General features: G+C 42.6%; 1 protein-coding gene across 1 annotated transcript in view; it reads left to right on the forward strand.

Moving 5' to 3' along the window:
* The window catches only part of FAM227B (family with sequence similarity 227 member B), a 185,362-nt gene that overhangs the window by 133,663 nt on the left and 30,497 nt on the right, over positions 1–21,202 (forward strand). Inside the window, exons 10-11 of the mRNA XM_075575623.1 lie at positions 11,921–12,030; positions 12,939–13,098. Coding sequence (XP_075431738.1) covers positions 11,921–12,030; positions 12,939–13,098 — 270 coding nt within the window. The remainder of the gene's footprint in view (positions 1–11,920; positions 12,031–12,938; positions 13,099–21,202) is intronic.

The following is a 21,202-nucleotide window of genomic DNA, read 5'->3' on the forward strand; positions in this document are numbered from 1 at the left end:
ACATTTGATATGCAGGCGCGCGCGCGTGTGAAGTACAAATAACAGATCCTGCGCTCCTACCAATTAGGCTAAAATATACGAGTGACAGGTTTACATTTTTAACCTAAGGCTGCGTTTATAGTAATTGCTACGGCGACGCGACCACGTGACATCACACATCGCCGACATCCATAGCGATTGTTGCACTAGGCGCAGGAGGGCGACAGGGGGCGTGGCCCATGATGTCACGCAAGAGGTTCGCCCTCATTGGCTGAACCTCTTACATCGTCGTAGCTGTTACTATAAGTGTGGCCTAAGTCTGTGTGACAAAGGAGTTATTTGGTTGCATCTTTTGATCAAAACATGATTCAAGCCTGCCAACCTACGCTGAATATAAGTAATTTCTTATTGTCCTACAGTATGGAATGTACTTTGTGAAATATGTGAAAGTGCCCTGAAGGGGTTAATTAAATGAAGCATATGTTTTTGTGATTTAGTGCAATTAGAAGCTGGCCAAAGCCAGTAACAAAGTTCCCTTATTATAAAGGTGAACTGTGGGTGCCCAAATACCCTAGTGTGAAATATTAATACATATCTCTTCTTTCTGTCAGCCATAAAGACTCACCTGCTCTTCAGTGAAGGGTGATGTGTAGACTGACAACGAGGCGTTTAATACTTTTATGCTAATTAGAGAATTGGTAGGAGCTCTATCCTGAAGGGAGGAGCCACACACTCCATAAGGGCCGTATATGTGAAGAACACAGCCATAACAGGGAAGATGGCGCCTGACTAAGTACTAGAGAAATTAAGATATGCGATCTTTCATATATTTAATCATACTTTTGAACATCAGAAGACAGATTGTTTTCTTTCAAGTCGTAAAACTGTCAACCCAGGAGCTGATTTACGACGGGCGGAATTACAGTATGTTGTTTCAATGGGGAAGAAATAGTACAATAGTCTCACCAAAGCAATATGAAAGTCAGAATCCAACAGAGGTGTGTTTTGGGATCAGAACACATTAATTCTCATCTATTCCAGTGACCTCTCTGGGACAGCACCTATGACATATAGTAACATAAAGTACTGTATACGGATTGCAGGTTGTTTTATCCTTTTATTTTAAGAAGCTGTTCCGCATTTATTGCAACTGTATGTTCTTGTAATAATCTTTTCATGGAAAGACGGAAGGGAAACTAAACAATGTAATACACAACCCCAACCAGTATCAATCAACCTGGGGTGCACCTAGGGCAGCATAGGCAAGAATGCAACAACAAAAAAGAGAGGATGCCTATCAAACTAGGCAGAGAAACTCCCACTAAAGACAAAGGCACTCAGGGGTATTGAGAAAATTGCATATTTATTAGACACAACTACAAGCACAAAAAAAAAATATAAAAACAATTACAAACATAGAAGAGACCATCAGCAGGCCAAGCACCCAAGATAAGGTGCATAGAATGGCAAAACCTCATCTAAATAGATGAAGCAAGTGTGGAGATCATTATTCACAAAAGGCAGTCTCTAGGGCCCCCTCAGGGAAAATATGTGGACATGTACCCGGGTATAAAAATATACCACTTTTCCTTAAAAGCTAGAGTAGCCGTGTGTATGAACACTGGTTGCATATCTAAGTCACCTGCTCACAGCTATGTTGTACATGACATGGTATATTTGGACGAAGTGAGGGTAGATATTGTTCATTTGAGGGATCTTTTGCGGAAGGTGAAAAGTGGGCTTGCTATAGTTCTATGTATTAACCCATGTCCCTATATGCAGGTCTCGTGCTCACAGGTGTGCTGTACGGGACAGATTGCAATGTATGTTATTCTTACGGGGGAGCAGTAAAGATGGTCAATAATTTCACGTCACTGAGTGTAAGAGTTCATTTAAAAGAGACTGCATGAAGTGATAAGACATTAAATGTGCAAATGTACGAGTTATTAGTCTCAAAACGTACCACAAATCTGTGGCAATAAAATTTACACATGCCTCCACAGAATTAAGAATTATAACAATAAGTCCAAAGAACATATGAAAATAATTGAATGTTATAGTAGTTGCCATTTCCAATGAGGGATGGCTGGGCAAAAAGCCAACTTGCTCAGTACAACATTCCTAATGGCTGTGAAGGCAACAAAGGCCTCTTATTGTCTCTAAACAGAACTGAAAATCGGCAATATATAAATGTATAAAGGGGACTAGAACAGGTTGAATGGAATGTTGCGTGCGCTATGCTTACGTACGTGAACATTAAATAGTGCCACGGAGTTTTACATTTGAGAGACTCTGTAACTTTGCCATGAGAATACCAACAGGCCCTAAATAATGCATCTGCGTACATGGTTTTTCCTGTTGCATAGCCAAGTTTCTTACTTTTGGCACAGATTACTCTGCCAGAAAAATGAAGACCATTCATTGGCGGACTATCTAAATTTGATACACATTATTCACTTGTTCTGTATAACCACTCCCTAAATCATCACTTCTGCAAGTGTAGAAAAATAGGTGCAAAAATGCCTAAATATATGGTATGTGGTATACAAGGCACTGATTTAACCATTTAAAGTAAAAATAAAGGATATTATTTTAGTTGCGCAAGTCGCCTGCATGATCCTGTTCTGCATTCAACTAATTTTCCAGCCAATTGCTAAGATTCAGACCAGTTATGCTAAGAGCACCATAAAACGAAAGCAATTGTGAAACACGGGGAACAAGGAGATCTTGATCCGTGTAGTTTTAAATGAGATCATAGAATAGCAAATGGGTATCTAAAAGCCGTCTGCAGTACATAATTTATGGGTTTTCCACCGCTCATTAAGAACAAGCACAGAATGTTTCCAAAATAAAAAATATACTTGCAGGTCTGATGAATATTTTGTGCTTTCCTGTGCTCTATAAATGCCTCTTTATGGTTTTGTTCAACATTGTCAAGATAAAGAAGGACCCAAATATAGAACTCCTTTGTTTTGCAAATACTGAAAAATGCTAATTTCTATATACTGTACTGCTTGGGAGTTTATTTGAAGAACAAATGGGTATAAAATGTTTTGGCGTCCAGTCCTGTTCATAGGTGTTATAATAAAGTGATTTAATATTAGAAATGTTTTCTACGAAGATGTATCATACTGTGGGTTAATAGACCTTTCCAGTGTGGCTTACTTTGTAAAGTAGAGACCCTGTTGTCACATAAAAGGCAAGTGCCATTATCCATTTTGACTTTACAAAGGAGGGTCTAACTTTACAATAAGAAACACACATCAAGGTATTTGTTATCAATGCACAGAAAACGTTGTTTTGATGTACCATTTTCTGCTCCAGGCTGGGTCACGTAACACAGTTTTAAATCAATGTCTTTACATCTGATATTTGTTTCTTGACCAATTCGAAAAGCTGAAAAAGCTAGCACCATCCTTTATTTATTTAAAATTTATCTATCTGTGTTGGCAGTACTTGTATGGCGTTTATTTGGCATTCACTGCAGGCCATGCTAAGAAAATACCCTCTTCAGTACATAGGTCTTATTAAGATTGTTGGGTGCGAAATTTTCTTGGGATGTTATCCAAAAACACTTGGCATTTACAAGTTAAACAAAGGAAGTGTGATTTAGTTTTCTTAGTAATGAAGCAAAGGGACAAACACAATTAAGTTTTTTTGTTTTGTTTTATTTTTTTATTGGATCTGGTTTTCATTTGTGTGTTCCGGCGATTTTTTTCTTTTCTTTTATACATTTCTGAGATCAAGACAGTCTGCAGAATCACTGGCTAGTTTGTTGTTAAAACCCATATTCTCTTGCGGTTTAGACAGGCAGAGCCTTCCTGTATCATTGGCCGTGTGAGTTACACACGCACAGATTGAACAAGCCTAATGCGATTTTGCTTTTTCCAATAGGCAAGTGAGTAAAGTCCACGGTTTTGCATTCTTACTGTACTTTGCCTTTTTTTCCCATTATAATTCTTTACTACTCCTGGGATTGGAAACAGGTGTGCTTGTTAGTTTAACTATTTTGCAAGGATAAAGACATTCCAAAATAACATTAAAAAAAAGACATCATTCTGTATTCGTGGAGTAAGTCATGGAAAAGGTACATCAGGGGTTTCTGTCTGAAGAAATACCGATAGGACTCTTGTATGGAGGTGAAATTAGCTTAAAAAGAAAATGTGTTGTTTATATTTAACTTCACATGGTTTATGGGAAGTAATGGAATATAGCATGTCATGTGAAGGTCCAACAAAACATTTAAACGTGACCTTTAAACCTGTTTACGTATGAGCTATTCAATTGTAATCAATAAAACGACTGTTTAGCATTTAATTTTGCCAGAATATAGGAAAGTTGGAGTCAATAGTTTAAAAAGTGATGTTTTATTAACTGCAGATATTTATGAAGAAAATGGCCATTTGATAAAGCATTTCCTGGAACTACACTAAAAAAACCTTGTAGAACTATAAATAATGACTGACTAGTTCATACATTTTAAGTGAATTCAGCACCGGGTCTGTGCAACCATAAAGGCAAATGAAATGGGGTGGCAAAAAACGGTATCTTATAAATAATTCCATGTATGCTTCACGTTAGTTGAAACAAGTCACGCAGCTCTTATTGATGATACAAAAGAACCTTAAATATGTACTTTAAAGTTACCAGCTGTCAACGATGATGTAATTGACGAGATAACAACTACACACAAACAGAGGAGTATTTGCCACCGTGGGGCAGGTGTTTTTAGGTGTTACTGTTGTCTGTGATGTTTATTACACCTCTTCACACAAAGTAATATCACATACATTTCTTTACCAGCGACTGCATACCAATCTAGTAGTGACATTGGAACTTCTGACTTTGATCACCAGTTGTAAAAGACGCCAGTTTTACTTGTTAAGGAACGTACAATGGTACAAAGAAAATACAACGCGTTTGAAGTAGCCTGTATATCCTGTATCAATTATTCCTATCTTTCTGTATAAGGAAAGTGTGTATCATTTACTCGGTGCTCATTGTATCAGGGTGAACACTCGGATTAATAGGTGGAGGGCTTCTCCAGGGTGTTTATGCAAGGGGCCCAAGGGCTCACAAATCACAGACAGCCGGGGTGCAGGGAGCCTATCTGAGCAGATACAGATAGCAAACGGTACAAGGCAGGGATGCCCCCTCCCTCCCCTACTATTCCTCCTTTCCATATAACCATTGGCGACACTGATTAGATCAAACCCCAATATTTCGGGAATTCCTGTGGGGAGTAAAGAATATACAATTTAGCTTTTTGCAAATTATATTCTATTGAGCTTGTCTCAACCATTGATCTTTCCCAAATGTATTTGAAGCTTTAGATCACTTTAGTGCAGTTTCAGGATTTAAAATAAATCAGTCCAAATCATTATCACTGAACATCAACCTCCCTGTGGGGCTGATAAAACTCATCAAGGAGAACTTACATTTCTCCTTGCAAGCAAACTTCCTTCTTTACTTGGGGATTAATCTCACAAACTCATTTGACGCCCTCTACAAATTTAATTAGCCAAAACCTATTATGGGCCTTAAGAAAGATTTAGAATCTTCGAATAAATACTGCATATCATGGGGTGGAAGAAATAATTCCGTCAAGATGAACCTCCTGCTCAGACTACTATATCTGTACCGAGCCCTCCCAGTTCCCATCAAGGTTGGGGTTATTAAGGAACTACAATCCTGCACCTTCCATTTTGTATGGGGTAGCAAGCGCCTGCAGTTTAACGCCTCCAGAGGCCCTCCAGGATGGGGGTCTGGCCATCCCTAATCTTAAGTATTTCCAGACGGCGAGGTTGGGTCAGACTATGCTCTGAAACTCAAAGCTGTATACCAGGGGTTGGGCTGACATACAGTAGAAGACAGCATATGTTCCCCAGCAAGTCTGGCTCTGTCATGTCAATAGGCCCGAAATCTCTCGGTAATTCTTGACTATCAAAGCTGCTATATCCCTATGGAACAGACTTAAATTTAAGTACAAATTCACATCTGAGAGCTCGGGTATGATCCCCCTTTGGGGAAACTCACAATTTGCTCCAGGACTAGCTACAGATACCTTTGCAGCCTGGGTTAGGGTGGGGATCACCAGGGTCGAGGACCTATTGTCTGGTGAGAATATCAATTGAGAACTTTGCAGAACTGAGGGGGGAGCTAGGCCTGCCATCTGGGGAAATCTGTAGATATTTACAGGTCAAACATTTTGCTATGTCCATCCACACCAAGAGATCTCGCTCCACATCTACTTATTTTGAACTAATGTGCAGGGCAAGGTACTTGAAAGGGGGCCAGACCTCTCAGATCTATCATATGCTCCTGGATGTTGCGCTCACCTGTAAATGTACATATATGCTGAAATGGGAGGAGGAACTTGGTGATGCTCTTGAGATAGAAGAATAGGAAAAGATATAGAAGCCTATGGCCATACGTTCCATTTGCACAACCTTGAAGGAAAACTCCTACAAACTGCTGTTCTGGTGGTACCTGACCCAGGTCCGGTTACACATGATTATCCCCTCAATGCTTTCGGGCTGCAACCAATACGGCTCCCCCTCACACATGTGGTGGTCCTGCCCACTGATTATGCCAGTCTGGAGACAAATATTCACCCTAATTAGTTCACTGCTAGATGAGCATGTCGCTCCCGACCCATGGTTTTCCCTGCTGGGTTTGCCCCACATTGCCTGCCTCGAATGTCAGTCATGCTGGCAAACCAGATCCTCCTGGCAACAAGGTGTGCGACAGTGGCCCTCTGAAGACAACAGATAGGGCCCGATATTAACATTATTAAGCGCAAGGTGTAGTACTGTATGTGCTATCCATGGAGGGAATCACAGCCATCTTAATGAGAAATACTGCACAATGTTCAGTAACATGTGGGCCATAGCTGATTGCAGTAGGGAGGTCAGAACCATAGTACTGTATATTAAAGCTCCACCTATCAGAGCACTCCACTTATATCATGCATTGTACATGGACCTCAAACATTTATTACTTCTGTAAACTACAGACAAGAAACTGCGCACTGAATCTCTATTCTTAGCCAAATATGTCTTAAAATACATTGCAATGTTATGATAAACAGTGTAATGGACAAGCAGTCATTTTCATATTAATACCCAATTAATATTTGTTTTTATTATAGTTTAGAAATAAATATTATTATAATCATTTCCCGTAGAACGTGGGCCTGGCATATAAATATAGCGTTCAAACGAAATTAAAAAATATATAAAAATAAAAGTCCATAAATTCTATTAAACAGAAAGCTAGTTTGTTTTTTCTAAAAAAGAGTCCCTTCACGGTAGAACATCTGTTATCTGATTTTCTTAAATTCCAGCCAAAGGATATTTCTTGGCCGGTTAGCATTTAAAGATCACATTGAAATACTTATTTATCTTTTTACAACCAGAACCAAGTTACAAAACTGTAAACATACTAATAGTTATCCTACATACTGTACCTAAAAGATCCAGTTGCCCCTAGCACCTAAATGAACCAATGTCAGCAATATTGTACGTTTAATGCATTAAAAGTTTGGTTATTGATTCTGTCTTTAATCAGAAAATAATTACTTTTTTTTATATATATACTGTGGCAAGAAAAACTTTGTGAACCCCTTAGGATTTTCACATATTTCAAAACTAAAATATTATTAGATCTTAATCTAAGTCCTAATAATAGATAAAGATAACCTGATCAAACAAATGACACAAAAATATGATACTTTTTGAACTTTTATCCAAAAATTATTCAACATTCAATATCCATGTGTGAAAAAGTATGTGAACCTTTAGATTCAGTAGCTGGTGGCGCCCCCTTGAGTAGCAATGACTTCAACTAAGCGTTTCCTGTAACTGCTGGTCAGTCTCTCACATCGAGTTTGAGGAATTTTGGTCCATTCCTCCTTACAGAACTGCTTCAGCTCAGTTACATTTGAGGGCTTCCTTACAGTACATGAACAGCTTGCTTCAGGTCCTGCCACACCATTTCGATGAGGTTTAGGTCTAGACTTTGGTAAGGTCATTCTAGAACACGGAATTTCTTCTTCTGCAGCCATTCTTTTGAAGATCTGCTTGTATGTTTAGGATCATTGTCTTGCTACATGACCCACTTTCGGTTCAGCTTCAGCTCACGGATGGATGACCTGACATTCTCCTCTAGAATCTTTTGATACAATGCAGAATTTATGGTTGTGTCAATGATGGCAAGCAGTCTAGGTCCTGAGGCATCAAAGCAGCCCCAAATCATCACACTCCCACCACTATGCTTGACAGCTGGGATGAGGTTCATATGTTTGAATACATCGTTTGGTTTTCAACAAACATAACGTTTCTTATTGAGGCCAAAACGTTCTACCTTTGACTCGTCTGTCCAGAGAATATTGTTCCAGTGTAACGAGTGTTCACAACAAACAAGGCGGGACTGCGAGGCTGAGCTGGGGATATTGAGAGCCACCGATCAACAACCGAGCAGCCACGTCCGGAGTGCAGAGTGGTAGTTGTGTGGCCGGGTCAGGGTAGGAGTGGTCAGGTTGGTCATTGTACTTGCCGTGGTCAAGGAGTGGAGATATCAGATAGTCGTTCGTGCGGTGCCAGGGTCCAGGAGTATAGAGAGTAGAATAGTCAAGTCTGTATCCGTGGTCCAGGGGTCAGAGAAGTCTGGAGTCCGGGTGCAAGCAGAGGTCAAACAACAAGGATCAAACAAGATAAGGCAGGGAAGCAGGAAGCTTGAGGTAAGCACAAGTCATAAGAGATTATGCTCAGCCAGATTGCAGGAGGGCTGGCAGAGCATTTAAAGGACGGTTAGCCAATGGTGAGGCAGCACACAGGTGCAAGGTAACTGATAGCAGGACAGCCCACAACTGCAGGGTAATAGAATCACAGGTATTATGTGAATCGATAGACAGGGGTGGAGTCAAAAGCAGCTGTGGGATAATGGATGCAGTTAACCCCTTGTTTCCCTGTGTCCGCGTGACGTCTGCGCATAGAGGGTGCTCTGCGCGTGCCGACATTGGGACGGCGCCTGGAGACGGCTCCTCCAGTCTCTGGTCCTAAGAGCGCGGTGCGTGCGCGCAAGTTGTGGCCTACGCACGTCAGCTGTGACATCGCGGGATGAGTGACGGAGACAGGGCTTCACGGCGATCCTCACAGTACTCCCCCCCCCCTTCAGGAGAGACCTCCGGGCGACTCAGGGACGGTTTGAGAGGCTACTTTGAGTGAAAGGCCTGGACGAGTCTGCGGGCATGTAATTGACCCTGGGGAATCCAGGATCGCTCCTCTGGTCCGAAACCCCTCCAATGAGCCAGGTAGTGGAGAGCTCCCCTGGTGATCCTGGAGTCCAGCACTGATTGAACCTCGAATTCTTGTTGCCCCTCCACGAGGAAGGGTTCAGGAGGCGAGACCGGGGCAAGAGAGGCAGCAGGGAGTCTGTGCCAGAACACCGCAGCAGCACAGGAGAGCTGTTTGCAGGACACACGGCTCGGATTATCATTTGTCCAGCAGCAGAGACCTCAACCTGTTATTGCCTTTGATATTTTAACAAAGTGTGAGTATGTGTCTATGTGAACACTAAACACTTGTTCAGAATTGATCTGCACTATTGTCTGTGTCTTCATTTTGAGGGATATCCACCTGTATACTGTACATCTGGTATATACCTCGCTACTATCAGCACACCCGTGGGACTTGGGAGCCAAGACTGGGAGTAAAGAGGCACACAACAGCCAGTAGTTGTAACTGCTTTATTATTACTTATCTCTTGTAAGTGTTCATACATAAGAGCCAAGCCACAATCAACAAGTCCCACATTTCAGTATATTATTGTTTTTTTCCTTCTGGGTTGATCCTGCTCCCTCTGGATCGTGGAGGAGAAGTCTTTATATAGAGGACTGTTGGAAACAAGTCCTCACTGGGGGTTTTGAGCAATTTTCTGCCCAGGATATATTGTATATTTTATATTTATTCACTACTGTACTATTCCACTTTTCTTCACATTCATAACAATGTGGGAGCGCCGGCCAGATCTTTTCTGACGTGTGTTTGTGTTAAGCCGGTTAGGCATAGTAGCGGTTGTCTGTAATAAGCGCTATATACATTAATGACGCTATATAAATAAAGACATACATACATTTAGTTTTGTTCCATGGATTTCCTGTGATGATGGAACAGTAAGTTTCCTTCACCTCTATTCTAAAACCTTTGTTTCCTTTTCTGGTGATACGTGTTTCCGCATGTGTCTTTACTTTGGACCTGTGGCTCAATCATTTTTTTGCCTAGAAGAAATCAAGGCGAAAAAGCACCAGTTTTTCAGACACTATTTTAAAAAAATAATTTTTTTTTTTTTAGGAAACACATTGTTTATTGCCTTTATTGTGTTTCTTTTTTCCGTCCCTGAAATGACAATGTTTTTCTTGGCTGTTTTCAAATGCTTCAGAACGTAATTACCACTTTAGGGTCGGGATAAGTTTGAGCCTCAGTGTGTTCCACATTGATGCCAGTTGTCTTGGTTTGTGACATTTGACATACAGCAATCCAAGCCCCCCCAGCGTCACTTGTAGCGGGTGGACTGAGGCCGTGATCGCCGCACATTTAAACTTGCAGGAGATACCGACGCCCGATACGGAAGGCCCGTACCTCAGGAAGCCGGGGGTCCCCCGGACCTGACATTAATTCGGTTCAGCTCCGGAAACCCCCTGCTTCAATCTGATGTACTACAAATAATAATAACAGCGTGATCTGCGGTAAGAGCTGTGCGGCGAGACAGAGCGAGGGAGCGCTTCTCTCTGCCCTCTCTGCGCAGCTCTTACAGACTGGTGTGGCCCGGTAGGATTAACGCAGCGGGAGTCCCATTCAGGAGCAGGGACCCTCGCTGCAGGGTAGCCAGTGTACTGGGTTTTGGGCGTGCGGAAGCTGCAGTCTGGCTCCGTTCAGCTGCAGCTTCCTTGCACCCAAAACGAGTGTAAATAACACTGCGTCCATAGTTTTCATTTTTATTTTAGGAATAGCAGCCTATCCTACAGCCTCATACCCATAAAATGTGTGCATTCTCCACATAATACCTCCACTCCCTTCATTCCCCCGCTGGTGTATCGCTTATGCTCTCATTATGGCAACTAGCAGTGTCAGACGTTTCTGCACAAGGGGATGTTTCTAGTATACTTGGACTAACCAGATGTCAGACAGCGTAAACTTTTCAACTTCCCATCAGTCTGTCAACAATTTCTTCCTTCATATACTACTCACCTTGCCACATTATCACTCAGATATTATTAATAACAGCCACAGTCGTCATAGCAAATAGTGAATGCGTGCGAGATATATTTCTGTGTGTCACCAAAAGTCTGCATTCAACTTGAATCGAGAGCGCATACGCCTCCTGGAATTTTTACTCAAGCTCTGCTTCTCATATAGAAGATTATTGTAAACATTTGCACCTTAAAAAAAGGCAATCCAAGCAGGCGATGGATTTTGCAAGTTTTTTTATTTTTAATATAGGATTGATAGGAGCGGACCCCCATTAATTTCCACTCGGGGGACCCCCTGCTTCCGGAGATGCAGACCTTTGTAGAGGGTGCTTGTAGCCACTCTGCTCAGCTGGCAGGGATCATGTAATGGCCGCTTTACAAAGCTCCCGCATCCTGCGAGCCAATGGGAAGCCGTGACGTCATCAGGTGCAGCTTCCTATTGGCCCATGTAACGTGGGAGCTTTAGAAAGCAGAGAGAAACCGTCACCCACTACGGAGGTAAGGATCTCTGGAAGCAAGTGGATCCCCGGAGCTGAAATAAAGGGGGTTCCTCTCCAGAGACCCCCTGCTTCAATAATAATAGCAGCACACACACAGTACAGTACCAGGGGCTGCCAAGTTGAGCAAACATTTGAAAACTACTCCTGCTTTGGAATCAGTTGAAATAACTGTTGTACATTTTTCATGCAGATGGGAGATGGCAGTTGGACTTCAACTTGGATGGCCTGATACAAGATGTGAGAGACACACATGTGCCCAGGACATCACCCTTGGAAGATAACGATGTATCAGCGATAGAGGTTTGCTAATAAAAACTAGTATATGCCGTGTTGAATTTTCCATTAGGCCTGATAGGCCCGGGCTTAGGGCAGCAACATTTCTGTGTCTTCTCTTTTCCCCTCTCCATGTACAGAGGCCCCACTCTCTTCCCCACTGATTGCTGGAGCAGAGCGTGGGGCCTTCTGCAGCATCAAATGACGCTGTAACGTCACATGCCGACGCGTTGCCGTGCCAACGTGCCGCCACAAGGTGTCGCGTTGTCATGGGAACGCATCGTCATGTGACGTTGCGGTGTCATTCGACGCTGCAAAAGGAGGAGGGCGACGCTGCAGGAGGAGGCGGCCAAGCGGCAACGAGGTAAGTACCTATGCGTGGCAACATTATTATATCCGCCGGTGAGCATACGCGTAGTTTGATTTTGTTTTTCACTAATTCGTGGCGAAAATATGGAGTCACGGATTCATTCATAGCACAGTGACAAATTTAAAAGGATTAACGTCCGAGTTCTCATTAACTGAATTGAGTCAGTGTCCTGAATGTGAAGCAGTTAGGCTGCCTTCGGGGATAAAGCAAACTGTTCCAACATGTCATCAATTAAGCTTAGTCACTTGCTCGCTCCACATGGACGAGAAGAAATAGAAGGAAAGCTAGATGAAGAGCGCATTGCCACCACCTTTCCCACCAGACGTTGCTAGCCATGATTGCCCGGTTTATGCTCAAATATGGAACCTGTTTAGTTAATCAGATTTGAATTGAACCGAGAGAGCACAATTGACTTAACTCATTCAGTGCTGCTGGGGCTTTGTTAGCATTGTGTTACCTTCAGAAGTGAAGATGTTGTTCATGTATTGCTTGATTTGTTTCATACACCTTAGTCAGTTCGTTACACTTTGTATTTAGCTATACAGACACGTCATCTTTCTTACAGTCTCACTATATTGGACCTGGACCAGAATTCTGCCAAGTGCTCTTCAAGCTTGGTGGTCAGAGTCCACTGGTATCGAACTACCTCAAGATGCACGGAGTCGCGAACACCGTAACTGGAGGCTCGAGTCATCAACTGAAACGCACTGAACTTCGTCAACTGCCATATCCTTTGATATTTGATGTGAGATGTAGTTACGAATGTGTAGAGATGCAGCCAACGTTACTGAAACCCGCGGCGTCCTGCAGTGGGACACACATGACACGCCAGCAAGAGAAGCTGTTGTGCCAAAAATCGCAGTGACGTTGGCTACATCTGTATATTCCACCTTTCAATTAAAGCTGCAGTTCAGTCTGTTTTTTTTTTTTAAATTTTTTTTTTTACTTCAATAGTTTTATGTGTGCAATCTCTAATTACCTAAAGGTCTGTATTGCTGCCAGTCAATTCATTCTCCATGTATTGATAGGCGAAATTTGGTGACATAATTAGAGCTGGCATATGTTTTTATTTGCTTATGTCAGTCAGTGGAAGCTCATGAATATTCATGAGCACTCCTGCACTGACATGTGCTAGAGGGAGGGCAGGGCTGACAAAGGGGTGTGCCAGGGCTTGTGACAGGACATGAAGGGGCAGTGCCTTAGCAAATGGCTGTTAAAATAGAATACAAGAAAATTGGTCTTTCAAAGTTGTTTTTTTTAAAACAGAAAATGCTAAAAGTATTTTTTCTTACTACAGAACTGATTTATTAAAAAAAACACACATGCAGGATATTGACTGAACTGCAGCTTTAATGCTCTAAAGCTCAGGGACACAGCTCCAGAGGGTTCAACTCGACTAGAAATACTGCATTTGCCCGATTTATAGTGCGACCCTGAATATAAGGCGACCCTCCTCCCCCTGAATTTCAGTAGTAGCCGGAATGAAAAATGTTTACACACACACACACACACACACACACACACACACACACACATACACACACACTGTGTCTGTCTCTGTGTCTCACTCTGCGGGGCCTATTCACAAAGCAGTGATAAAATCAGTGCATTAACGCACGACTATGCATTTATTTATCACGCTGTAAGACATGAGGCCTAATCGTATTGCCGGTGAGTGTGGAGCGCTCGGAGCATAGCAGTGATGTCATCAGTGTGGGCGTCGGGACCAGCAGCCGCGAGGAAAGAGTGAGAGAGGACGCCAGACTAATCACTGCTGGATGCCGATTGTTCATTTCATGCTGCGGACGGCAACTTTGTATTATTTGGAAAGACTTGACACATTGTACGTGATTCGTCTTGTGTGTAACATTTTAATTAAAGTGTCTTCGCAGTGCCGCACCATCTTTCTCTCTCTGTAATTTTCTTTGTGGAAATTGATCTGGTGTATGGTGTGTGAACTTACCTGATGGAGCTGGTCTGACGCAGCTGGAGTACCACGTGGGGTTTGTGGATTTCGGGAAGAAGTCATTGGCCAAAGCACAGTTTATATCCACTACATGTACCAAGATATCACCTTGTAAGTCGGCATTTTTTGTCTTTGTAGTGGAAGTGCCCACTGTTTCTGTCCACTGCGCAGTAGTGTGTTCCCATTTTTGTTTTATACAATAGGAGGATAACCATCGACGAGGAAGCTCGATTACATCGTAGGACTGAACGTTTTGGGACTTGGTTCTCCTTTGGACTCTTATATGGACAGTGGGAATTGGTATTTATACCATCTTTATAGCGCCGGGGATTGCATTTCTTTTTCATATGCTGCTGATTTATGTTTTATTTTAAATGGGCAAATGCACTATTATCCATATCTGGATAATAGTAATTTTACCCATTACTGTACTGTATGCATTGGGAGGGAGGTGTATTTTTAGCACATTTCTTTTTAGGCACAGCATTGGTACCGCAGGCCAGCGGGGACCCCCAGACACCTGCGGGGACCACCCGAGGACCTCTGCAGGGCCCCCGGACACCCGCGGGGATCAACCGACTTATCGCTGCTTTGTGAATAGACTCCTGTGTCTCTGTATCTCTCTCTGCCTGTCTCTGAGCTTCCTGCCACAAGCAATATGGCTGCTTCAGGCCCCCAAGGCGGAGCGTCCTCTATTTTACCCTTCTACCTCATACATCCGACTGCTGATTGGATCGCAAAGTGGGCGGGCCCAATTATAAGGCAAGTATGTACTTTGTAACTTTATTTAAAAAAAAAAAAAAAAAAAAAAAAACCTCGCCTTATAATGAGGCAAAACCAGTACTTTCTTAGGGAAACTCCTCATCCTTCATGCGTCTTCAGTCCTTCTCACTGGAGATGTGCAAACATTGGCCAAATTCGCATCGCCTGCGGTTCGCTTGAACTTTTGGAAAAAGTTTAACATGTAAAAGAGTTTCTGGAAGTTTTTAACCCAAAATGTTGGGTCGAAGTTGATCAAAAATGACGAATTTCGCTCCGGTTGTTTCAAACTTCAAAACTCGCGAAACTATCCTATAGCCTAAATTAATGAATGACGCATGTTGAGTGAATGACCCTACCCCCCCCCCTAAGACAATATGTGGAATTGGTCAATTAATGTTTCTCTAAGTTTAAAAAAACTTGGGTGGTTTTCATTTCCTTTTTTTTCTAGACATAAACCACAACGATCTTCTACATATTCGGTTATATCATTGGATACATTTTAATAATGCAGCAGCAGCTGCTTATGGGTGGGACCAAAATAACAATTTTTATGGTTAAGCATGATACCGTATTTGTTAACATACAATGGGAAGTACAGGTACATCAAATAATTGAACCCCCTTAGACCTGTTGTGCTGCAACATTTCTGTCCAGCATCAAATAGGATAAAACAATGGCTTCATATTTACTATTATGATATACGTGTCTGTGTATTTGTTAAAAGGATTGTCTAAACATCTGCTGTTGTTTTTCTTAAAAGACCACGCCCTTTTGATTATACATTAAACTAATGTGTTTCGGAACTGAGGGTCGTCTTAATTACATGTATCCTTTCTTACATGTATAATTGTTTCCAGCTAGTCTATTTTGGCAGATTTAATGATTTCAAATGGAGATTAGCTCTTAAATTCCCTCTAGCATTTTCAAATAAATTTGGGATCTGCGGTATAGCAAAATGCTTGCACATGATAGCTTAAGGACACCTCGCACTGCAACTGTTTGACATTTTATTTCATTAAACAGAAGGATATTACTAAGCAATGGTTTGAACTGCGCATGCGCAGCACAAACAATATGACATTTTGGTTGTATCACTTTCCTGAATTTTGATTCATTTTAACAAGGGGGAGGTATTCTGGAGAAGGGCATGGAACATACCAGCAATAAATATAACTTTTTTTATGCGTCATGTAAATGTGCGTGGTAAGAATCGGAGACTACATATTGTATTAATATTTCGCCCAAAATAGAAAAGATTATAATTATTATTATTAAAAAAAAAAGAAGAAAGAAAGCAGGGACTATAATTGTGGGATGAACGCTGCAGGCGGTCCATGCTTCAAAAATCCTCCACTTGATCGCGTAACCCCCATACCTGATCTCCGTTTGCTCATCAAGGGGGTTGGACAGGAGCGAACGGAGAAGAGGTATGGGGGTTTCCAATCTCCTCCTGGCTTCCAATCAAATCCCACATCTCATACTGAAGTCTCCTCCTCACTTTTAAAGCTTTACACTCTTCTGCCCCTCCTTACATCTCAGCCCTAATTTCTCGCTATACCCCAGAAATCTGTCCTGTGTCCCCACAACCATCGACGGACGACTCAGCCCTCCTGCTTACCAACAGGTAGCATGCACCACACACGATGGCAGAATCTCCCATCGGTTGGGGGAAACACTGTCCAACCCCCTTGATGACATAGATAACCAAATATGGGTATCTACATCATGAGGTGTCTACCATAGGACCATATTCAGGCCTCTATGTCATCCAGGGGTTTGGGCAGTGCCAGATAGTGTTAAATATCCTGTCCAGCCGTATTGATGACGTAGATGATCGAATATGGTCTTCTCTCATGATGTAGATACCCATATTCGGTCATCTTTGCCATCAAGGTGGTTGACAGTGCCAGGCAGTTTGCAGAAGAGCCCCCCTCCCCCCACCACATTAATCCTTCCTGTTTTTGGCACCGCGATCGGCGCGGTAACGGGCCCGAAAAACAGTATATTTTGGCTACATCTGTATGTACTCTTGTCATACAATGTTATTGTCCTCCCTGCCACATTGTACTGCGCTGCGGAATATGTTGGTGCCATACAAATAAAAGATAATTATAAGTTTAAACCTGAGCGGTAAAGTGCAGTTCATATCAAATACATACTTAGGTCCTTATTCTGTGAAGTTCAAGCGCCAACCTGTGCTATTGCATGGAAAGCCTCATTGATGTCAATAGGGCTTCCATGTCATAGCCACAAATCAGCGGTATTTACACTTTACAGAATAAGGGCCTTAGACCCAGCTACAATGACGTCTTAGTTCTCCTTTACCCCCATTCATATGAATGGGAGAAGGCCTGCTGAAGCTTAGCACTCTTTCGGGGCTCTGGGCCTTCATGGTTGCTTGAATAAGTACTTGCTTATCCAACACCTATTTACAATATGGCTGTTTGCTAATAGTATTTTAATTTTTTTTTAGTCGTTTGTCAGGGAGTTAATGAGTTGATCAGTATAAGTTCAATATGCAGGTAACATCCAGTCACATGTTTCCATAAAGCTTTGCTGCTGTGCTGAACCGGGAAAAAAGACAAAGATGGCGGCCGTAATGGAAATATGAAATTCTACAAAACTAAAAGGAAAGAAACCATTATTTGTCATTTTGCCATACAAGATTATACAGAAGTAGACCAGCTAACTTTCCCAGGGGACGGTGGTTGCTGTAGAAATGTGATGGTGACAACTTTTGGCTGCAGATCGCGGCTATTACCCGTGGACTCGCCGCAAGGCGCACGTGCAGCAGTGAGCACTTGGGCCGTAGCCAAGGCAGCGGTGTGCAAACTGGGGGACGCGTTGGGATTTTTTTTGGGGGGGGGGGGCGCGGGCGGTTGCAGAGGTCCCGCGCTCTTCCCCAAGGCATTTAAATTAAATGCCGGGGGAACGCACGAGGCCTCTGCAATCTCTACTTACCAGGATTCAGCCGGCTTCAGGGCGCGTGACCATGGCAACGCGGCATCAAATGACGCCGCGGGGTCATGTGATGTCACGGTTGCCTTGGTAACGTGACGCCAAGGGTCACGTGACGTCACACGACCATGACGCCGCACGAGGTAAGAAGGTGGGGGGCGCACAACGGAGGAGAGCAGGCAGGGGAGGCGCAGCCAAAAATGTTTGCGTGCCCCTGGCTTAAGGTAGGCAACATCTGTATTTGTGAGCGAACTCATGATCAACAATGTGATCCAGACCACTCTTTCTTTAGAGTTTATTCTATCTCACCAAAGTTGCTAACAGACTAGCAAATTGGATTACTAAACCACTGTTGACCTGGAGAGAAAGTTGCCAGGTATGTAGTATAAATATGCATATATGATTATCACCCAACTGATGACCCGAAGTTAAAGAATATAAATTACTTTAGATTGTAAGCTCTCCGGGGCAGGGATTTCCTTTCCTATTCTCTGATCTTTTTTGTTCCACTTATTGTACTAGAATTCCCTGTATTGTATCGTGTCTCTACTATTAATTTATGTATAAAATGTTTTACCAGGAAGTAATACATTGGGAGTTACCGCTCGTTTTCAAGTACGTCCTCAGCACAGAGTTATGATGACAGATACATGGTTACAAAAACATAATTACATTAAGTGAACAGGGTAATACATTATATACAAGTCATTGCATGCACAGCAAGAGATAATATAGTTATAGGCGTATGTAACAATTAGTAAAGCACTAAGTACCGCTGTGGGCGCTATATAAATAAAGATATACATACATATATCATTAATTCTTTAAGAGGCTTATTGAATAAGCCCCTAATTATCAATCCTCAAAACAGTTCTTCGTCAAACTTTTTTCTTTTTGATGTGAAAATGATTTTATTGTTGCAGTGAGTGATTTTGTAAGTCTCACCAGGGGGGGAGTTAGGGAGGAGTTATAGAACGTGCATATTTACCATGTTCCCCTGTACATCTGGGCTTATTTTTTCCCTTTATCAAAAAAGTCTGCCAAGTCTTTGGCTAACGATCTGTGTCTAATGTAGAAAACTTGATTAACAGTTTTTGTGACATTTGATGTGGTTTTTCAAACAGGGAAATAATCACCAAGCATTAGGATGCGTTTTTTTTTTAACATGCTGATATGCAGACCCACGCTTAAATTGTTAACTGATGGGCATTGTGTTCCATTGTATATACAGTAAAAAATAACAGCTATCTCAGTCAATTAAGAAAATTGTTTTCAGAGAACCTTTGTGTCATTGTAAGTCTAACTTATGTGCAAGGGAGAAGACTAATAGTTTTTTCATTCCGTCATACTCGGTGGAAAATGATACGCAGCCTTTTAAAAGCCCCCAGAGCCTCCTTCTTCACAAGCGGTACTCTTGCCCTGTAAGGTTTTAAAACTCTGTACCCTTTCATTTCAGCGATGAAGAACACTCATGTTTTGTCCCCTGAAAGGTATCATAAACTACAATAAACCTTCACTTATATAAAGGCAGAAACGTATTATCCAATTGACTGTGACTACTATTGCTGTACAATATAATGGGGACTCCTGGCTGCAAAAATGGGGCAAAAAACAGTGCTATTTTTCACAACATATTTGCCCCAGTTTAGTCGATAATTAAATCTCAGTATCTCACAATATTATATACTTGACTAGGCCTTTCTCAATACAAATGACATACCTTACAGATGAGCTCCTAAAGGGCTCGATTATACCAGATGCCGCTGAGCGGCAGCGCAATCCGGTGTCGTCACCCTGCGCTTCCGCCGAGCTGCCTCTTGATCATGCAGGAGAGAAGAGACGCAGAGGAGGCGTGGCGGAGGCGTGGCCGTGAGAGGTTCGCACTCATTGGCTGAACTGCTCACGTGACGCCGCCGTCGACCTGCCAAAAGAAATGTGGAAAATCTCTTCGGGAGACGGCCGCCCTGCAGTTCCAGGCGGCGCGCTGGTATGTAAACCTTCATCGAATTTCTGCTATTTGTTTTTGCGCCGCCGCTGGCGATTTCTAGTATATTCGCGGCCTAATAGATCTGAACTCGGGACGTGGGTTGTAATGGGAAAGAAAAATGGAGCAGTATTGAGTTTTCTATAGTTGAAGTAATGGCCAATACCAATGAGATGTTAACCAACAATGAGCAAAGATGGTGCTGTAACTATCTCAGAGGAACTGATGAAGCATTTGACAAAATCTGTCCAAAAAACCTCCACACACTGACTAAGGCTGAGTCCATAGAAGGACCGACAGCGCTGAGCCGTGCGGACGCTCCGCGATGAGCCCCGTCATCCTCAATGAGGATGTCTTGAGAGGGGGCTTCCGCGAGCGTCCGCAGGCGTGTTGAGTCGCAGGGATTTTCAGCCGACATCGGAAATTGTATCTCAGTGCGCTGTCGGCTGAAACACCCAATCGGAGCGAAGCAGCGTCACAACGTTGGCGCCGGCGCTTCGCGGACTATTGGCCCCATGACATCAGTGCCCCGCCTCCCGATCGCACATGCTGGCTCGCCTGCAGGTCCATACAATCGCTCCTGATTGAGCAGGCGAGCCTCAGCGTCAGCGCGGAGGAGCGCGGTCGGTGCTTCTATGGACGCGGCCTAACCCTTCAATCAGTTATATAGCTTACAGTCTACAAAACTCAAAATCACAGAAGGGCTGGAAACTTAAGAGCCGCAGTGCACCTTTTAGAGGAGTGGATATTCATTTCAGCTCATTAATAACATGTGTTTTTGATATGGTTACCAGGGCAGGGAAAAAAGGAACAAGAAATCACAGAAGAGAAAGGAAACCCCAAGGAGTTCACAATGAGTAAAAAGGAGATGACTTCATACACATAAAACCAAAGTCACAAGAAGCCTGCTGAACGTTCTGACAAATAAATCAGGGAGCACAATTTGTGCACACAATGGGGGACCACCAGCACAGGAGGAATAGATATTTTATATTATTACACACACATATGACCCCATGGAAGAAGAGACGCATCTCAATATATCTTATGTGCCTATTGAGTGTACCTTTGTACTCAAGGAAGTGTTTGATCAGTTTCTTAAATATATCTGACAGACAGTTTAGACCAGGGGGCGGCCAACTCCAGTCCTCAAGGTCCA

Source organism: Ascaphus truei, chromosome 18 (assembly GCF_040206685.1).
Source record: "Ascaphus truei isolate aAscTru1 chromosome 18, aAscTru1.hap1, whole genome shotgun sequence".
NCBI lineage: Eukaryota > Metazoa > Chordata > Amphibia > Anura > Ascaphidae > Ascaphus > Ascaphus truei.